At 50.0% G+C, this 15,393-nt stretch overlaps 5 protein-coding genes across 5 annotated transcripts; 3 read left to right on the top strand and 2 right to left on the bottom strand.

Moving 5' to 3' along the window:
• Positions 1–2,415: 2,415 nt before the first annotated feature.
• N7525_000488 (uncharacterized protein) lies at positions 2,416–3,516 on the top strand (the record flags this gene model as incomplete). The annotated part of the gene is made up of 1 exon (XM_002562306.1): positions 2,416–3,516. One exon carries the CDS (start codon positions 2,416–2,418, stop codon positions 3,514–3,516), a length of 1,101 nt encoding a protein of 366 aa, XP_002562352.1.
• A 1,246-nt stretch (positions 3,517–4,762) lies between these two features.
• On the top strand, positions 4,763–6,055 carry N7525_000487 (adaptor protein NBP2; the record flags this gene model as incomplete). Its single annotated transcript, XM_002562307.2, has 1 exon — positions 4,763–6,055. One exon carries the CDS (start codon positions 4,763–4,765, stop codon positions 6,053–6,055), a length of 1,293 nt encoding a protein of 430 aa, XP_002562353.2.
• Positions 6,056–6,137: 82 nt separating this feature from the next.
• On the top strand, positions 6,138–6,681 carry N7525_000486 (uncharacterized protein; the record flags this gene model as incomplete). The annotated part of the gene is made up of 2 exons (XM_061211586.1): positions 6,138–6,254; positions 6,301–6,681. Coding segments are annotated over 2 exons (498 nt in total), but the record flags the coding sequence as incomplete, so codon positions are not given.
• A 901-nt stretch (positions 6,682–7,582) lies between these two features.
• N7525_000485 (uncharacterized protein) lies at positions 7,583–9,473 on the bottom strand (the record flags this gene model as incomplete). Its single annotated transcript, XM_002562308.2, has 5 exons — positions 7,583–8,878; positions 8,937–9,018; positions 9,082–9,161; positions 9,257–9,288; positions 9,392–9,473. The coding sequence occupies 5 exons, from the start codon at positions 9,471–9,473 to the stop codon at positions 7,583–7,585; spliced, it is 1,572 nt and encodes a 523-aa protein (XP_002562354.2).
• A 521-nt stretch (positions 9,474–9,994) lies between these two features.
• Positions 9,995–15,366, bottom strand: N7525_000484 (putative Ras GTPase activating protein; the record flags this gene model as incomplete). The annotated part of the gene is made up of 2 exons (XM_002562309.1): positions 9,995–10,884; positions 10,941–15,366. The coding sequence occupies 2 exons, from the start codon at positions 15,364–15,366 to the stop codon at positions 9,995–9,997; spliced, it is 5,316 nt and encodes a 1,771-aa protein (XP_002562355.1).
• Positions 15,367–15,393: the final 27 nt, after the last annotated feature.

Below are 15,393 nucleotides of genomic sequence, written 5' to 3'. Positions count from 1 at the left end.
TCCCGACCAACTCCGGTAAATCGGCTTGGGAATTTGCAGAACTTCTCGTCTCCTTAGGTGCCTTAGGCGGCTTTCCGGTTCGGTGTTAGTTAGCTAGCTAGTGCTCACCTCCCAGGGCTCCTGTTGCTTTTTTCGGTCAGTAAGACCGGGCACGGCATCTGTGCTAAGGGCCCCGGAGTCGGGGGTTGGGCTCCCCAAGCACTCACTAAGCATTATATAAGCCCACAGGCCCGTACCGGGGGCATCCTTCCAGCGCCCAGGTGGCTGCTTACTGCGCTCGTAATTGCAATAGATACGGAGTGATTGTGATTACCCCATTGCCCTAATGAGATTCAATTCGCGATATCTAGCATGTAGCTTTCCTGACTCATCCCTCAATTTCCATCTTGTTCCTCCCAATCAAAGGCGACCACTTCTTGATACATCGACAGTGGAAATGGTATTATTAATGTTCTCGGGGTGAAGCTTGTCTGGGTCCCGTTCTATGGCCCTATCATTTGCGGTATCTTGACCACCGTGTTCACGATCGTGCAAGTTGACCACAATGCTAGGCTCCACCCGCGATAGTGCACTACATGCTCGCGGATTTGAGAAGAAATAACTGACACGAGGACTATGCGAATTAAATTAAGCTCAGCCACACAAGCACAACTACTGGAATGTGTAAGCGTAGATATGTCCCAAGCAAAAGCGTCAGCTGAGAATTTCACATACATATAGCGCAAAGCGGGCACGATGATATCTGTCAGTCTCACGCACACCGTCGGAAAGTATCCTCCATAAACAATGTCTGGGATTGTGTAGCCTTTTACATAACTAATCTATGTATATTAATTCCTAAACTCTGAGCCTTACAAGAGATCACAATGACTTAGGTACTAACCAGACTGGCTTAGATGAGTGCTGATATACTTCCAACTAAGTACCACAGCTTGTAGTATCCAAGACAAGACATCAGGTGTTACCATTTAAGTGAATGTCTATGATCAACATTAATACGAACAGGAACAATTTGATCGTAAATTGGACTGTATCATTGCCTTCAAATGTTGACTGAACCGGAAGTAGACCAGTACGGTTGGATAACAGGTAATTCATATCTTCGATCTAGCCCATCAAGGCTCGTCTAGACATCACCGTCTCCTTAGGGACTAGCATGTTCCAATGGGATCATCATCATCCTGAATATTATCATCTCAACTCTCCACTTCGGAGACACCCTCTCATGCTCGAAATGCTGATGATCGATTTCTTGTGCTATACCTCTAATAGCTCGTCCCTAAGTTAACATTCTTATTAGGACAATAATGCAATTATACCTAAGACTGAATACCGAATATGCGCTTGGCAAGAAGGTCTCTCTTCTACAGCAAATCAGGCCTTTTTAATCCTTAGGTGACGACCACCGAAAAACACTAGCAGCTTAAGTGGAACGGAGAAACTGGGTTGTGCATTATGTCTGTGAGTTATATAAAGACCTTTGTGGTTACAAGATGGTCACGATAAAACCAGAAATATCATTTGTGTCCATGGGTGTTCTGTGGATAGGGCTCCTATGGCAGGCGATCAAGTGAAACGAAAAAATACAAACAGTGCAATCAAGAAATTAAAGCGCTAAAGAGGATCTTTGTTTCCTTTTAGACGGGCTTTCTTTAATTAATTTCGACTCCGACGGCGAAGCGCCCAGGGGCCCTGAATCAGCCAATGACCGTGCTTGCTGAGCCAATGACCGGCAGGCCTGCAACATACTTGCAACATACTTTGCAAGCTTGGAAGATCGAGCACCTAGAGTCTTGCAGATGTCACTGCTACGCGCCAGGAGCGGAACCGAGAATGTCTCAAAATATTCCGTGACTCTAAATACCTCCCGAAAACTAGCCCTCTCATCCAATCATTCCCTTGTTCAGAATGCCATAAGGTCACTGGGCCTGTATCTCGGTCTATTAACGGTTTGCTAACAGGCTCAGATCCTTCCCAGCTATGTGCGAAGACTCGGAGCCAGACAATGGTTTCTTTATGTGTAACAGATTCCCTTGAGACCTTTTCATACTATTCTTACCCTTATTTTCGTTGTCGCCTGGGGGTGTCTCGTGGAAGACTAACAATCAATCCATTCTCTATTCACACTCATTGTCACAGGTCTATCGTACCAATGATCCTATTCATATCAACAAAGCCCATTGTTGCAGCCTTCGACCTGGCCGCTTCATCGATCTTCTACACTCAATAAATACGGCACTTCCCGCTTGAACAACCTCACCTCTGTCCCATCTCTATGATCAAAGAAAAAAAAAAAAAAAAATACTGCAATAGCTACTCCAGTTGACGCCGCTGGCCGCCGTCCTTTTCAAGTCCACAAACCCTCATTCTTACAACTTTGACCTCGAATCCTACACATCCAAAACCACTATCAAGATGTTGATCATCGCATTGATAGTGCTCCTTGCTCTGTACACCCCAACATACGCTCATTCTTGGGTGGAAGAGCTCACCCTCATTGCTCCAAATGGAACCTTTGTCGGCACTCCAGGATATGCGCGAGGAAACTACATGCGCACGACACCCGGCTTTAGCGACACTACCATGACCTACTTGATTCCACCTAGCACAAGGGCAGATGTGACCCAGATTCTGCCAATCGACAAAATGTGCAAGGACACCCAGCAGGATCAGACTCAGTCAGAAGGAAGCCCTCGGCTCGAAGCCAGCGCTGGCGCGGCAATTGCCCTTCGCTACCAGGAAAACGGCCATGTCACACTTCCTCAGACTCAGCCCGGAAAGCCCCCAAACCGAGGAACTGTTTATGTATATGGCACCACACAGCCCAAGACAGGCGAGAAACTCCTTGATGTCCATGGAGCCTGGACTCCAGATGGCACTGGAGGCGATGGGCGGGGGGTTCTCCTGTCAGTGCAGAACTATGACGATGGCCGTTGTTACCAGGTCAATTCCGGGGAGATATCGGGAACTCGACAAGCGAAGTACACCCACACAGCAGATGTGCAGATGGGAGCAGACCTCTGGTGTCAGCAGGATATCCAACTGCCCTCCGATGCTCCCAGTGGGAAGCCCTACACGCTCTATTGGGTGTGGGACTGGCCCACCGCTGCAGGTGGTGATCCCACGTATCCCAATGGAAAGGCCGAGATCTACACCACCTGTATGGATGTGGACGTGGTGAACAAGATCAGCAAGCAGGCGATCAAGAGCGAATATGAGAGTGGGCAAGATCTCAACAATGCTGCAATCCCTTCGCAGTTCGATGCACTTGGCGATCCGATATCTTCTAAGCCATCCTCTCTGCCATCGTCTCTGCCGTCCTCTGAGCCATCCTCTGAGCCATCCTCTGAGCCATCCTCTGAGCCATCCTCTGAGCCACTCTCTCAGTCATCATCTCAGCCGACCACATTTGTCACATCGTTAGCCGCGACAGGGGTTGAACCCAAAACAGTCACAGTGACAGACTGGGTCATTAGCACAAGCACCGTATTTATGGCTGGGAGTCAACCCACATAAATTGGAGGTGAAAGACTGAAACATCCAAGATAGGACAAAGCGACCGAAAATCTGAATAAAATGACAACCCTTTGATTCCATTGTAAGTTAGTTATCCTGTTGTAACCCGACTCCATGTATCGGATACCCTGCATACATAAATGAACATGAAAGCGATTGAAGTACGGAGTACAGAGTAGAACAATCCCATATAGGTAAAGCCTTTTAGTCCCAAACGGGAATGGACGAAACCAGACTTGAAACACGCTAAGGCTGGGTCACACGTGACTCTCGACGGGTTCAAGCTTCACCCATTCACACACGCCCAACTCTGTGACTCTCAAGCGGCTGCCTTGCATATCGGCTGATTCCTGCTGCTTCCTTTGCTACAGTTCGTCTCGATAAATCAGATAGTCCCAACAACCAACAGCCCGATCCAACCAACTACGCGCTGATCATTACTTCAGACCTACGACCTAGACAGGTATGGCAATCTCCGAGCGTCCACTCAGTGGATTTCTCCTCAAATTCCCATTTCCCATGTGGCCTTGACCTAATCCTTGTCATCGTGCGGTCTGCACATTCTTGCCCGCATAAGCGCTGTGCCTCCGTTACATTTGTATCTAACATTGGCCCTTTCTGCAGTTTTCTGCTATATTTAGCAATTCCCAACCCTCGAGATCGCGGGACAAACGGCTGGAACAACGGTCTCGATTTCACCAATCCCACCTTGGGCGGACATTCCATACGCAAACCTTGCAAACTTGTTGGATTTTTTTCCTTCGTTGATATCGTCTTCTCATCGTGAGATCTTCCCCATCGCGGTTCGGCGTTCCACTCGGACCACATTTGCCCCCCTCCCTCGTGTTTGCCGACTACCCATCCATTCACCGTCAACTACACCGGAGCCCCTTGGGATAAACATTCTTTTTTGGCTCGAAAAGCTTGACATTCAAGGGCTGCCCCTGGTTTGAATCACACGAACCTAGAATCATTTTTTGGCCCCTTACGAATTGGGCGCTTGCTGCATCGTACCTGGACCCAATATCCCCTCGATCTCCGATCACAAGATATACCTCCCTTGTTCAAACCGAAGGGACACCCGCTGTCTGCGATAAAAACCTCAATAATATAGACTGCGTCAATCGCAATGCGAAACTAGAGCGCCAACCACGCGACCGATGAGCAACCCCACATTTCCTTTTCTGAGATCCGCCCCGTTATTCCTCATTCCGAACTCGATCTTGGATCTTTCTCCATGTCAACCATGATGTCCTCTCCCACATCATCGCAGAACATCTTGTCCACAAACAATCTCTCAGTCCTGCCACCCATCCTCACCGATGGGACGGTAAAACGGTCATCGACGCATCCGAAGGATCGGCTCTCTACGTATTCCAATGTCTCATTTGCATCACAAAATCGTTCGCGACCAGGCTCCCATGTGTTCCCTATCTTCCATACCAGCCTGCCATATGCTCTTGTGCGAGACTTCGCCTACGCGTCCACCCACCCCCTCCATTACGGGCCTCCCCCTCCTCGCGCCTCCGGAGTCTCCACACCAGCAAGTGAACATCGACGCCTCTCCGATCCACCACCTTCGTGGGATATATCTCGTGGATGGTCAACAGGCCAATCGGCCACGGAGCCTCAGACTAGCCATGTTCACCAACAGTTGCCAGCTATGTCCTTTGGGGATGGACCGCCATACAGCGAGGATGAAGACCTGCATAGCCCAGTTGTGACCTCGCGTCATCGCAAGAAGTCTTCTGACATGAATGGTCTTGTAGATGAGAGAGTCATGTCCGGAACTGGTCAGGCGGTAAGCAATGATCGCGGAATGCTCGTTGGCATCAACCCCGATGGCAGTGAGACTTATTATGTAAATGATGGAGACACGTCAGATGATGGTCCAGGTGGCGAGTACGTGACATATCCGGCAAATGAAGGGCGGTATTCAATCATGGGATACAGCGCCCCGGGTGGCCAGCAGGGTTATGAACATGACCCTGGATTCGAGTCCGAAGATGAAATGCCCGGTGGAAACCGGTACTCTAGAGACTATCAATTTGCCGTTGGCTGCCCGGATGAAGAGATGCATGGAAAAGCCGTTGCACTTTTTGACTTCACACGGGAGCATGAGAATGAACTTCCTCTTACAGAGGGCCAAGTGATTTATGTTTCATACCGGCATGGCCAGGGCTGGCTTGTTGCAGAAGATCCCAAGACAGGGGAGAATGGCCTTGTCCCGGAGGAGTTTGTGCGTCTTCTGAGAGACATCGAAGGAGGTTTGACGTCGCTGAATGGGGAGCCGAACCCTGAGGTCACCGGGACCGCAGACGTCAGCCCAGACTCCACCGAGTCTGACCAAATATCTACGCCTACCCAAGTAGAGCAGCAGCCCCCGGCTGACATGAATGCTCAGTCTGGAATCAAAGCCACCAACGGTAATAGCCCGGCTGTAGCCTCGACGGAAGGTGCAGATGCATCTCAATCTGCGTCGGATACCGTGATCCCGAACGGTAAAGCGGCCGAGGACGATAAGCGCCCTAGCACCTGATCCAATCGAATATCAGCCTGAATGGCTTTGTTCGTCCATGCAAACCCCTTGGCGGTGCTCCGTGCACGAACCACCTGGCAAGATGGCTTGTCTGTTTCAAGTTACAACCCGCCATGAAACACTGGCAGCCGATAAACAAAGCTTAGCACCCTCCACTTTCCTCCTAGCGACTGTGGAGATCTCAGGTGTGAAACACGCAGTTGGCTCGCTATGTGAGTTGTTTCATCGATGAACACTCAATTCAGCACCTCCTTGGTGGATCGCCAAACCCAAACCTAATCTCCGAGACCTTCATCTCAAAAGGTCTTCTCTTTTTCTTTCAACCCTCTCTTCAGACTGGCTCGTCTGATATAAACCCACCTCTTTCTTTCCGGCCTTATATGTTCAACCCATCTCCCCGCGATGAATTACCACCCACCGCAATTTCCTCTTTATTAACGTATATCATCTCTCCACGATTCCAATTCATGTCTTCTAATCATAACACGTCGGGGAAACATAACCTGGGATTGAAAAGGATTGAGAATCCTTCTTTTACTACATACCCCAAGTCTTTCGCCATCGCCTTATATGTTCTGTCTTCCGTCCCTCAATGCCTCTTACTACCCCCCATCGTCTTCCCTCACCTGTATTTAGTTCCCTTCAGCGCATGCGTTATACCAGCATCAATGAGCATCAGCATAATGCCGATTTCAATTCTATTCAATTGCCACCTATCATAAGATGTATTCTATCTGGCCTAGATTAACGCCCGTGGATGTCTACACGGACTCGTCAAATAATGTCAATGCATCACAGCGGATTCACTGAAAAGAACCTTCAGAAGGCCTAGAGAGATGCAAACCTGGTACCTGGCATTCACCTGCCGTACAATGTACATACATGCATGTAGCTAGGGTCCAACACGAGAACCCGGCTTTGGGCTCTCAGAAAGCTAGTAGGCCATCCATTAGCCACGGATGAACGGGGACACAAAGAAGAGCTCCAGGTCTGGATCAAAATAAAATACATTCTAAGACACAACGTCCTCAATATAATCTCAGGCAAACTGGACCGGATATCAAGACCATGAATACCCCGTACTGCTGATGAACAAAGCACATCTGGATGTATCATTCTTCAGTGAGATATGGACAGTTTGCTTTTCAGCGCCACTAACAAAAACCAAATATCCCAAGGTGGCGATTTTTCGGCGCTTGGGACGTGTATAGAAAAAGATCGCAGTTGAACGACACAATTTTACGCGACGGGGAGATGAAAGGCCAAGTTTTCGCAAGCTGCTCTGCTATAGTGCAGATATAACTAGATTAGGAAACCAACTGGAGAAGAGAAGAAATGGGAATGGAATAGAGTATACAAAACAGCAGAAGAAGGAAGAAGAAGAAGAAGAAAAAAACAAAAAAGACCAAGGCAAATTTGGAATTCTGAATGCTAAAATCATGGCCACATATCGCAAATGTAAGAAGCGAGGTATGGACTCAGTGGGGGGGAAGAAGAGGAGTGAAGATGAATTGCTTGGCTAGTTGATCAACCAAGCAGATCATCAAAGGCCGAGCTAGACTGTTGCTTGTGCTGGGGTTGGCTGGGCGTGGATGAGGTGCTGGAGGGAGCTGGGGCCCCCCAGATGCCGGCGCTAGCTTTTTCCTTGGCCATGCTGGCAAGGTTAGGGCCCTTGTTGGTGCCGGTGTTGGACTTCTGGATGCCGGCACTGGCGCTGGCAGTCGACCACAATGAGCCGAAAGCATCACCCGAGGATTTCTTGGCTGCTGCTGAAGCTGGCTTGCTCGCTGTGCTTGAGGGGGAAGCCATGGAGGACACGGAGGAGGTGGCAGCGTGAGAAGACCCTGGATTTTGGGGCACGCTGATGGAGGTGAAGTAGTTGGGTGTGGCAGCTTGGTAGCCGGAGGGCTTCTGCTGTTGAATCGAGGCCGCCTGCGAAAGGGGAGTGGGGATCCCGCTGGAAGAGGGAGTAGGGGTGGCCGATTTGAATCCAACTAGGCCGTTGAGGTTGGCACCCTGGGAGCCGGAGATTGGCTGAGGCGCAACGAATTGGGTGTTCGAACTTGTGCTGGCAGTGGAAGCCGGAGGGGGAATGGCGAACTGATTTGACGACTGAGTAGGCTGAGTAGCCGGGGTTGCGGACTGGAAGTCGTCAAAGTCGTCGTCGTCGGCTGGGGATGGGTCTAGTATGTTGAGAGCACTGCCGGCGGGCTGCTTGCCGGTCGAGGTAGATGCTGTGGTAGTAACAGGTTCGTCGTCGCCAAAGTCGAAGAGGTCTTCCGCAGGTGCAGGAGCTGGCTCAGGTTTCTTTGCCTGGGTCTTCGCCCGGGCGGCAGGCTCACGCGGGCGTGCGGGGGCATCTGCCTCGTCATACTCGTCATATTCTTCGAAGCGGTTGGACCGGCGTCCGGTGTCCTGGAAGTCAATGCCAGCTTGTCCACCTGATTCTCCGCCGAAACCGCCACCGTCACCGTAGACACCTCCGCTGTATCCACCGTACCCCATACTGTCGCTGCCAAAGCCTCCATAACGGCTCGAGCCCGAGCTGGACAGGCCCGATCCGACACCCATGCCACCTTCGAAACCACTGAACTTGTTGCGGTTGTTCTTGGCCTTCTTTCTTTCGGCCCGAATCTGATCCACATCACCCAGCAATTTCACCAGCTCGGATGACCGGTTGCGCACATTGATACCCTGGTCCTTGCCATTCATATCGATATAGTGGAACTGCCGCAGCATCCGAATCAACGACATATGGGATCGCGCATCATCGACGACTCGTTCCGAACCGTTCTTGACAAGGAATTCGAGGAGCTGGAGACTCTATAATTTGGTAGGTTTAGTCATAGCACACCCACCTGAATAACCATGCTTCTCTTACCTTGTAGATCTGTCGCCATTCCTCCGCGGCCTTGTCGGTGAATCGCTTGTAGATAAGGGGCATGATCTCGTTGAGTAATTGGCTGTAACAAGGAAAGTCAGCGGATGCGCGTTGGTATATATAAGATCAGGCGACATGGACTGACTAGCTATGCGTTCCATTGGCGATATCCTGCATCAACGTGGTCGAGGCACCCCAGGGTTCATTGTTTGTAGCTTCCCGGACCTGACTTGCGTAAGCATCGGATCATACAATCCCCTCGTCTCCATCCTGCGAAATGCCATGTTCGTTTGCGCAGAGGTGGGCGATTGCATACGAACCTTGGATTCCATCTCGGTATAGTTCATGACAGCTATGACGGAACGGCCAAATCAGTTTCCGCAAATTGTAAGACACACGCAAGTCGACTCGGTCTTGTGCATCATGCAGTCGGACCAAGCGGGATTCAAGCTTACCGTTCTGTACCTTGCGAACACCGGCCTTGAGGTCATACAAGGACATGTTGCTGACCTGATCTTTGAGGTTGGAGAAATCCATGGTGAGGGGCGACTGCTCGTCGTTAGGAGAAGTACAGAGAAACGAGGATCTGAAAGAAAAGACGATAGCAGCACAGGCAATTGGAAGCCGAGCACAGGAAGAATCAGGAATCCCTCAGGACTAACGTGGACAGTTGGAGGGGGGAAGATGCCCGGTTTCCAGCTGGCAACCCGATTGAACGCGCCACGTCACGTGGCGACCCCTGACCAAGCCTTATATACTTCCAATGGCTACAATAAACGAATATTCTGCTTAATTCTACTTTCTACTTGGATAGATTCCTGGAAAATTGAAATGTTTTACGATTGATACTGAGTGGTATCATACTGTGTACATGTTATTCGCCCGTATAGACCGAACGCTAGTTATCGCTATCGAAATCAACAAAATACCCATGGTATCTTAAACAAAGACAATAAGAAAAGACAAGAGAAATAGGAAAAAAAAAAGACAAGAGAATAATAATATCAATAAGAATGTGCACCCAAGTCATCCCTCATCAAGTCCATAAGCCATGACTCTCACTCGTTATAGAACTTCTTCATGATCAAATGCAAGAAAAGGTTGACATTGACTCGCATCTGACCATCAAAGAAGTCCATGAATTGCGTGTTGTTGAACTGAGCCTGCAGCAAGTCATCCAGCGGTACCTGTGCGTTGGCGCCGGGAATCATCATGACACCGCTGCTCCCGTCAATGGTGAATACACCAACTTCGTTACTGGAGATGGTCAAGTCGACCCGATCCCACTGCCGCTCAGAGTAGCCCTTCCAGGCAACCAGAACACCTCGGTCCGCCAGATTGCGCGCGGAGTATTTGTAGGATCCAAATTTGAAGATCTTGCCGGATTTTTGCAACTCTCGTTGATGATCCCATTGTTTGGTGAACGGCATCAGGAACCGCTTCTTTCCCTTCTTGTTCTGTAACGTGATCATGGCCTGCTCAATATAGTCGTTGTATGTCTTGAGTTGCTGGTCTAGGTAGACGGCTTGACCGCTGAGCCTCTGAGAGGTCAGCCGAGCACCCTCCAGTTCGCGCTCGCGCTGAATTCTCCGACGGTGCTTGGTGCGGATATCGATGGCGATGGCGTTCAACAAATCCTGATAATGGTTGTGACGATTGATCTTGCCGTTCTGTTCAAGCCGAAGGATATTTTCGAGTGCAATGCCCTTGAGCTCGGAATAGCTCATAGAGCTAATGTCAATTAGGCTATTGGCTTCAGAATAGGCGCCTCGCCGAGGGTTGCTGATGTTCAGTTCTTCCTGAACCAAATTGTGCCACCGCTCCTCGTCCTCCTCTGTCGGTGTCTTGAGCATGATATCCATTAGGTTGGAACCTGTTTGGACTCGGATGATGTAGAGGATGCAGCGTTTAGTCTCCATGAAGAGCGCCTTCACGTCTGCTTCGGGATCTGGGAGGTAGAGTTAGAAGAATGTAAACAGGTAGGAGCTTGCTTGTATTTCTTACCTTCAACCTGGGCCAACTTGGGGTTCAATGTGAGATTGATCTCGGTAGAGCTGACACCCATCAATTCGTTCTCGTTACTCTTGACATTGCCGAGTTCTCGCACAAGTTCCTTGAGGAAGTCATCAGGGTGGGGGCACATATAGTTAATCTCAGACGCCACAAGCTGGTGGATCGAGAAGATGTCAGACATCTTAATGTACAGAGTAGGTTTGGCCTTGGCATAGAGATCGTTGAATTCATCAATGTCGAAGTAAGACTCTGCATCCTGGACTGAGATCATCTGACCCCAGAGACGTCCTAGGCGTTGGATTGACTCTCCAATGTAGCTGTTGAGCGGTTGCAGATAGACATTCTCTGCCCCAAAGAGTCTTCCAGATGCAATCTGCGCGACAACCTTGGAGATTTCTCCAAGGTTCCGCTTTTGTTCTTGGGTGAGGCCCCGATCGATCACGCCGTACTTCTCTGGCTCCAGCACAGCAGGCTGGAAGTAACTTTTCCATACCCAGTGGCCAACCGTCTGAAGAACAGATCCTGGGTCCTCGCCATGGAACCTCTCGAGTAGATTTTGATACATCTGCTGTGCGAGATATCTAATACCGAATGGCATACGGTACAAGAAGTCTTCAAGGCCCAAGAATAATTGGTCAACAATGTCACGAAGGTCCTGTAAATGTTGAATGAATGTCTCTCTGGTTTCGGGGTCTCTGATCGCTTCTTCTCTGGGAAGATCCGGTTGTCGGCGGCTGCGTTGGCCAGTTTGGAGCTCTTCGTTGTTGATCGCGGAACGGTAGATTTGAATCGGATCACTCTCCAAATCAAGGTCCGGGTTTTCGATAACAGACTCTTTTACGACAGGTCCCAGGACATCGCGCATAAACTTCCGGTCGCGTGACGATTTGGCATATGAGGCGAAAAGCTTGTTCCAGAAAGAGGTGCAGCGCAAATATTCAGGAAGAGACGAGAAGCTTTCAATGTCCTCCTTGGCGGATCGTGCCAGGAGCTTGATGAGATAATATTCCTCTCGTCGTTTCTGGGAGTATCCGAAGAGACCCATCATCAAGTGCCGGATCCGCTCATATTCCTTGTCCGAGGTGTTGATCTCGCGCAATCGCCGGAACAAGCGAGCCAGGTACTGTGATTGGGTTTGAAGGAGGAAGAAAAACACCTGGTACTGGTCCAACTTTCTCCTTGAGGTCTTGTTAAGGGCCTTGAGGTCGTAGGGATCCTTGGAAGAAATTTCGGTGTTGGATAGCAAGTTGCCAATGTGACCACCGAAGTGCTTTTGATGCTTGACGACTTCATCCAGAGTGATTTTATTCTTGACAAGGAGGGCAATCTTAATATCAAGTTGACTGATGTATTGCTCAGCAAGCTCGTTCTGCCGCACTTGTTGAACAACCACCTTTCGCAGGCGTTCGAACTCAATCTCTTCGTCAAAGTCGAAATCGCTGTCGTTGAGAAGATGCACGAAGCCCTTAACTGTTCCCACAGGGGGATTCTTTCCACTTGTCAGGCTCTTATAAGCCTGGCCTTGAATGCGGCCGCGGATAACACTCTGGGCCTTGATGACCTTCTCCATGTTTTCATTATAATGTTGACGTCTTTCCTCAAAGCGGTTGCAGATAATGAGTCCTCTGATGCGCGCCTGGAAGTCCGTGATGAAGTCCTCCTCTGCCTCAAGATCAGTCAGGATCTCGCCAACTTCAACTCGCGCGAGCATTGCCCGAACTAAAGATTGGAGTTGAACAACTTCTCCCTCATTCTCCTCAAGGCGAGACAATATGTCGCCCACCTCTATTCGTGAGATAGCAGCACGGGCAAGGGCCTGCAGATCAATAATGTCGTGTTCCTGCTGGTCCAGTTCATGTCGCTCTGCAAGTAGATACTGCCTCTGAATGACCCCGCGGGATCGGGATTGTAGTTCCAAAATGGGAGGTTCTTGCTGGAGCAATGCAATCCTCTGGGCATCCAACGATTCTCTCAAAATTTGTCCCCTGAGTATTGCCTGCAGGTCGATTACTGGCAACAAATGTTCCGTAAGCTCGGCGCGAATGGCTGATGTGTTTTTCCTTACGGCAGCGGCCCGCGCGATAGCTTGCAGTGCAGCACACTCATTTTCGGTCTCTTCTAGTGCCTGGAGCAGCAAAGTTTGGCGTTCTCTGGCAATCAAAGCCCTAACAGTTGATTGAATGCAGACAATTTTGGATGCTTCGTTGTCGAGCAGAATCTTCATCTGAGACAAGTTTTGGCGGGCAATTGATCCTCGAATGACCGCCTGCAGTGACTTGACAGGTGTTTCTATCAGTTTCACCTCGTGAGAGTGAGAATTCATCCGTCGTCGTTGTAAGGTACCACGGATGGCTGCTTGAAGCGACCTGACAGAACTGCCAACCTGCTTCACCTCTTGAGACTGAGCATTCATCTCTCTTCGTTGCAAGGTACCACGGATGGCTGCCTGAAGAGACTTTACGGAACTGCCAGCTTGTCTCAGCTCTTGAGAATGAACATCCATCTTCTTCCGTTGCAAGGTACCGCGGATGAATGCTTGAAGTGATTTTACATCATCTTCAGCATATCGAGACTGCTCATACTGGTCCCCGACATTCATGCGTTGCAATGCACCTCTTATCGCGGCCTGGATCTGTTTGATGCCGGACTCTTCTCGTCGTGCACGAGTTTGGAGGTGATTAGCCTGGGCGCGAGCCCTGGACCCACGGATCAGGCTCTGGAATTGCAAAACATCTGCTTCCTGGGATTGTCGCCATTGCTTGTCGCCTTGCTGACTGCGGCGTACAATGAAGCCTCGGCTAATGGCCTGCAGTCCAACTGCAAACTGGAGCATGCTTAGCCGATATTCGCTAATTTGTCGTGCCCAATCTCCACGCAGACGTGACTGTAGATCAATGAGGAGGGGTTCGAAATCCCACAGATCATTCATGATATTGCCAAGTCGTAGGCGCGTCATGGCTCCTCTGACCTGAGCCTGGAAATCGGAGATTGAGGCTTCATTTTCGTGCATTTCTCGATCAATACGATCCTCCTCCGATTCAACGGGCTCAGGTTCAGGCTCCGCGCCAAAGTTTGCAGCCATACCTGCAAAGCTAGGCATGCTCACACCGGCCTTGTCCAGTCCCTTTTGGGTTTTCTCAAGTTCGTGGTGTTCAAACTCAAGCTGACCAACTAAGTTACCCATGCGGAAGTCCAGCATGCCGTTTTTGAAGAGCAGCCATGACAAGGCGTGAATGCAATGTATGACCTTGGGGATGTTTTTCTTTTCATACAAGTCGATAAGTTCAAATCGAAACAACTCTGGCAACTCAACCTCATCGAGGAATCGGAAAAACAAGGCGATGTTATCTGAATGGCGATATTGTAACTTGGGGTGTCGGAAAATACGAAGGGTTTTGCCCGTATACATTGCTTGCACCACCTCCGCCAAAGTGACGCCGTCTCGCAGTGCTTCCTCCAACTGAACGATTGGCGGGATCTGCTTTTGAATGACGTCTTCAATCCACTGTTTGGCTTCTCCGATATGGCACAAATACTCGTATGCTTGGATGAATTGTCGCTGTTGGTCCATCCAATTCCCGGCAGCCCATGAGGACGCCTTCGGCTTTTCGGGAGATACTGCGCCATTCCTTCCGGCTACCGAGTCCGCCCGCTTAAGGCGTCGTCGGCCTTGCAACCCCACCACAGAGGCTGCAGCTGCGCCAAATTCATTTTCGCCGGACTGTGCAAACTTCGAGAGAGTTCTGAGATGACCCGTGGATGATTTTTGCAGCGTTTCAAGCTCTGGTGCGGAGAGTGCAGCAGTCAGTTGCGGAGGATGAGAATTGTGGGACACTGTCTTTTGGGGAGACGAAGGACGCGATGTTCCGGGCACAGTAGACCAGTGGCGAGGAGAGGTAGGCGGTGGGGGGCTCTGGGATTCGTAGGTTTGTGTTTGGTGGCGCGGAGACAGATTCTCTTTAAGATGGAGATGACGCGATTCGGGGGTGGCGGGTCGATAGTCCTTCCATGGGCGTGATTCATCGATTGTTTGGCTTCGTGAATGTCGGTACCCGCCAGTATTCGCGGTTGAGGATGGAATATTAGGGACTTGCTGTAGTGGTCGTAGAGATCGGCGAATATTGTCGTACGCTGTGCCAGCATTTGACCAACTTCCTCGTTCCATTGCGTCCGTAACAGTTGTTGCTGAGTTCATGCTGCTTGCCTCACTCTTCCCTCGGGAGTGACCCAAATTGTTTGATATCGACCCATGAGAAGAGACAGTGCTAGTCCGACTAGGAGCAAACGAGCTTGACGCGACCGAATACGCAGATGAGTTCGTAGACGCTGTCGACCCGTGTCGTAATGGACTGGTGGACTGCGAGGGAAGGTCCGTCTGGGCCCGCTTGAGGGATGGAAATTGGTTCGACGTGGACATCATTTAATCTCAGGACGGTATGTGACA

The sequence above is a fragment of the Penicillium rubens genome (assembly GCF_028828025.1).
Source record: "Penicillium rubens strain IBT 27055 chromosome Unknown utg000001l_segment0_segment0, whole genome shotgun sequence".
In the NCBI taxonomy this organism is placed as follows: domain Eukaryota; kingdom Fungi; phylum Ascomycota; class Eurotiomycetes; order Eurotiales; family Aspergillaceae; genus Penicillium; species Penicillium rubens.
This window is presented reverse-complemented; position numbering and strand designations above follow the sequence as displayed.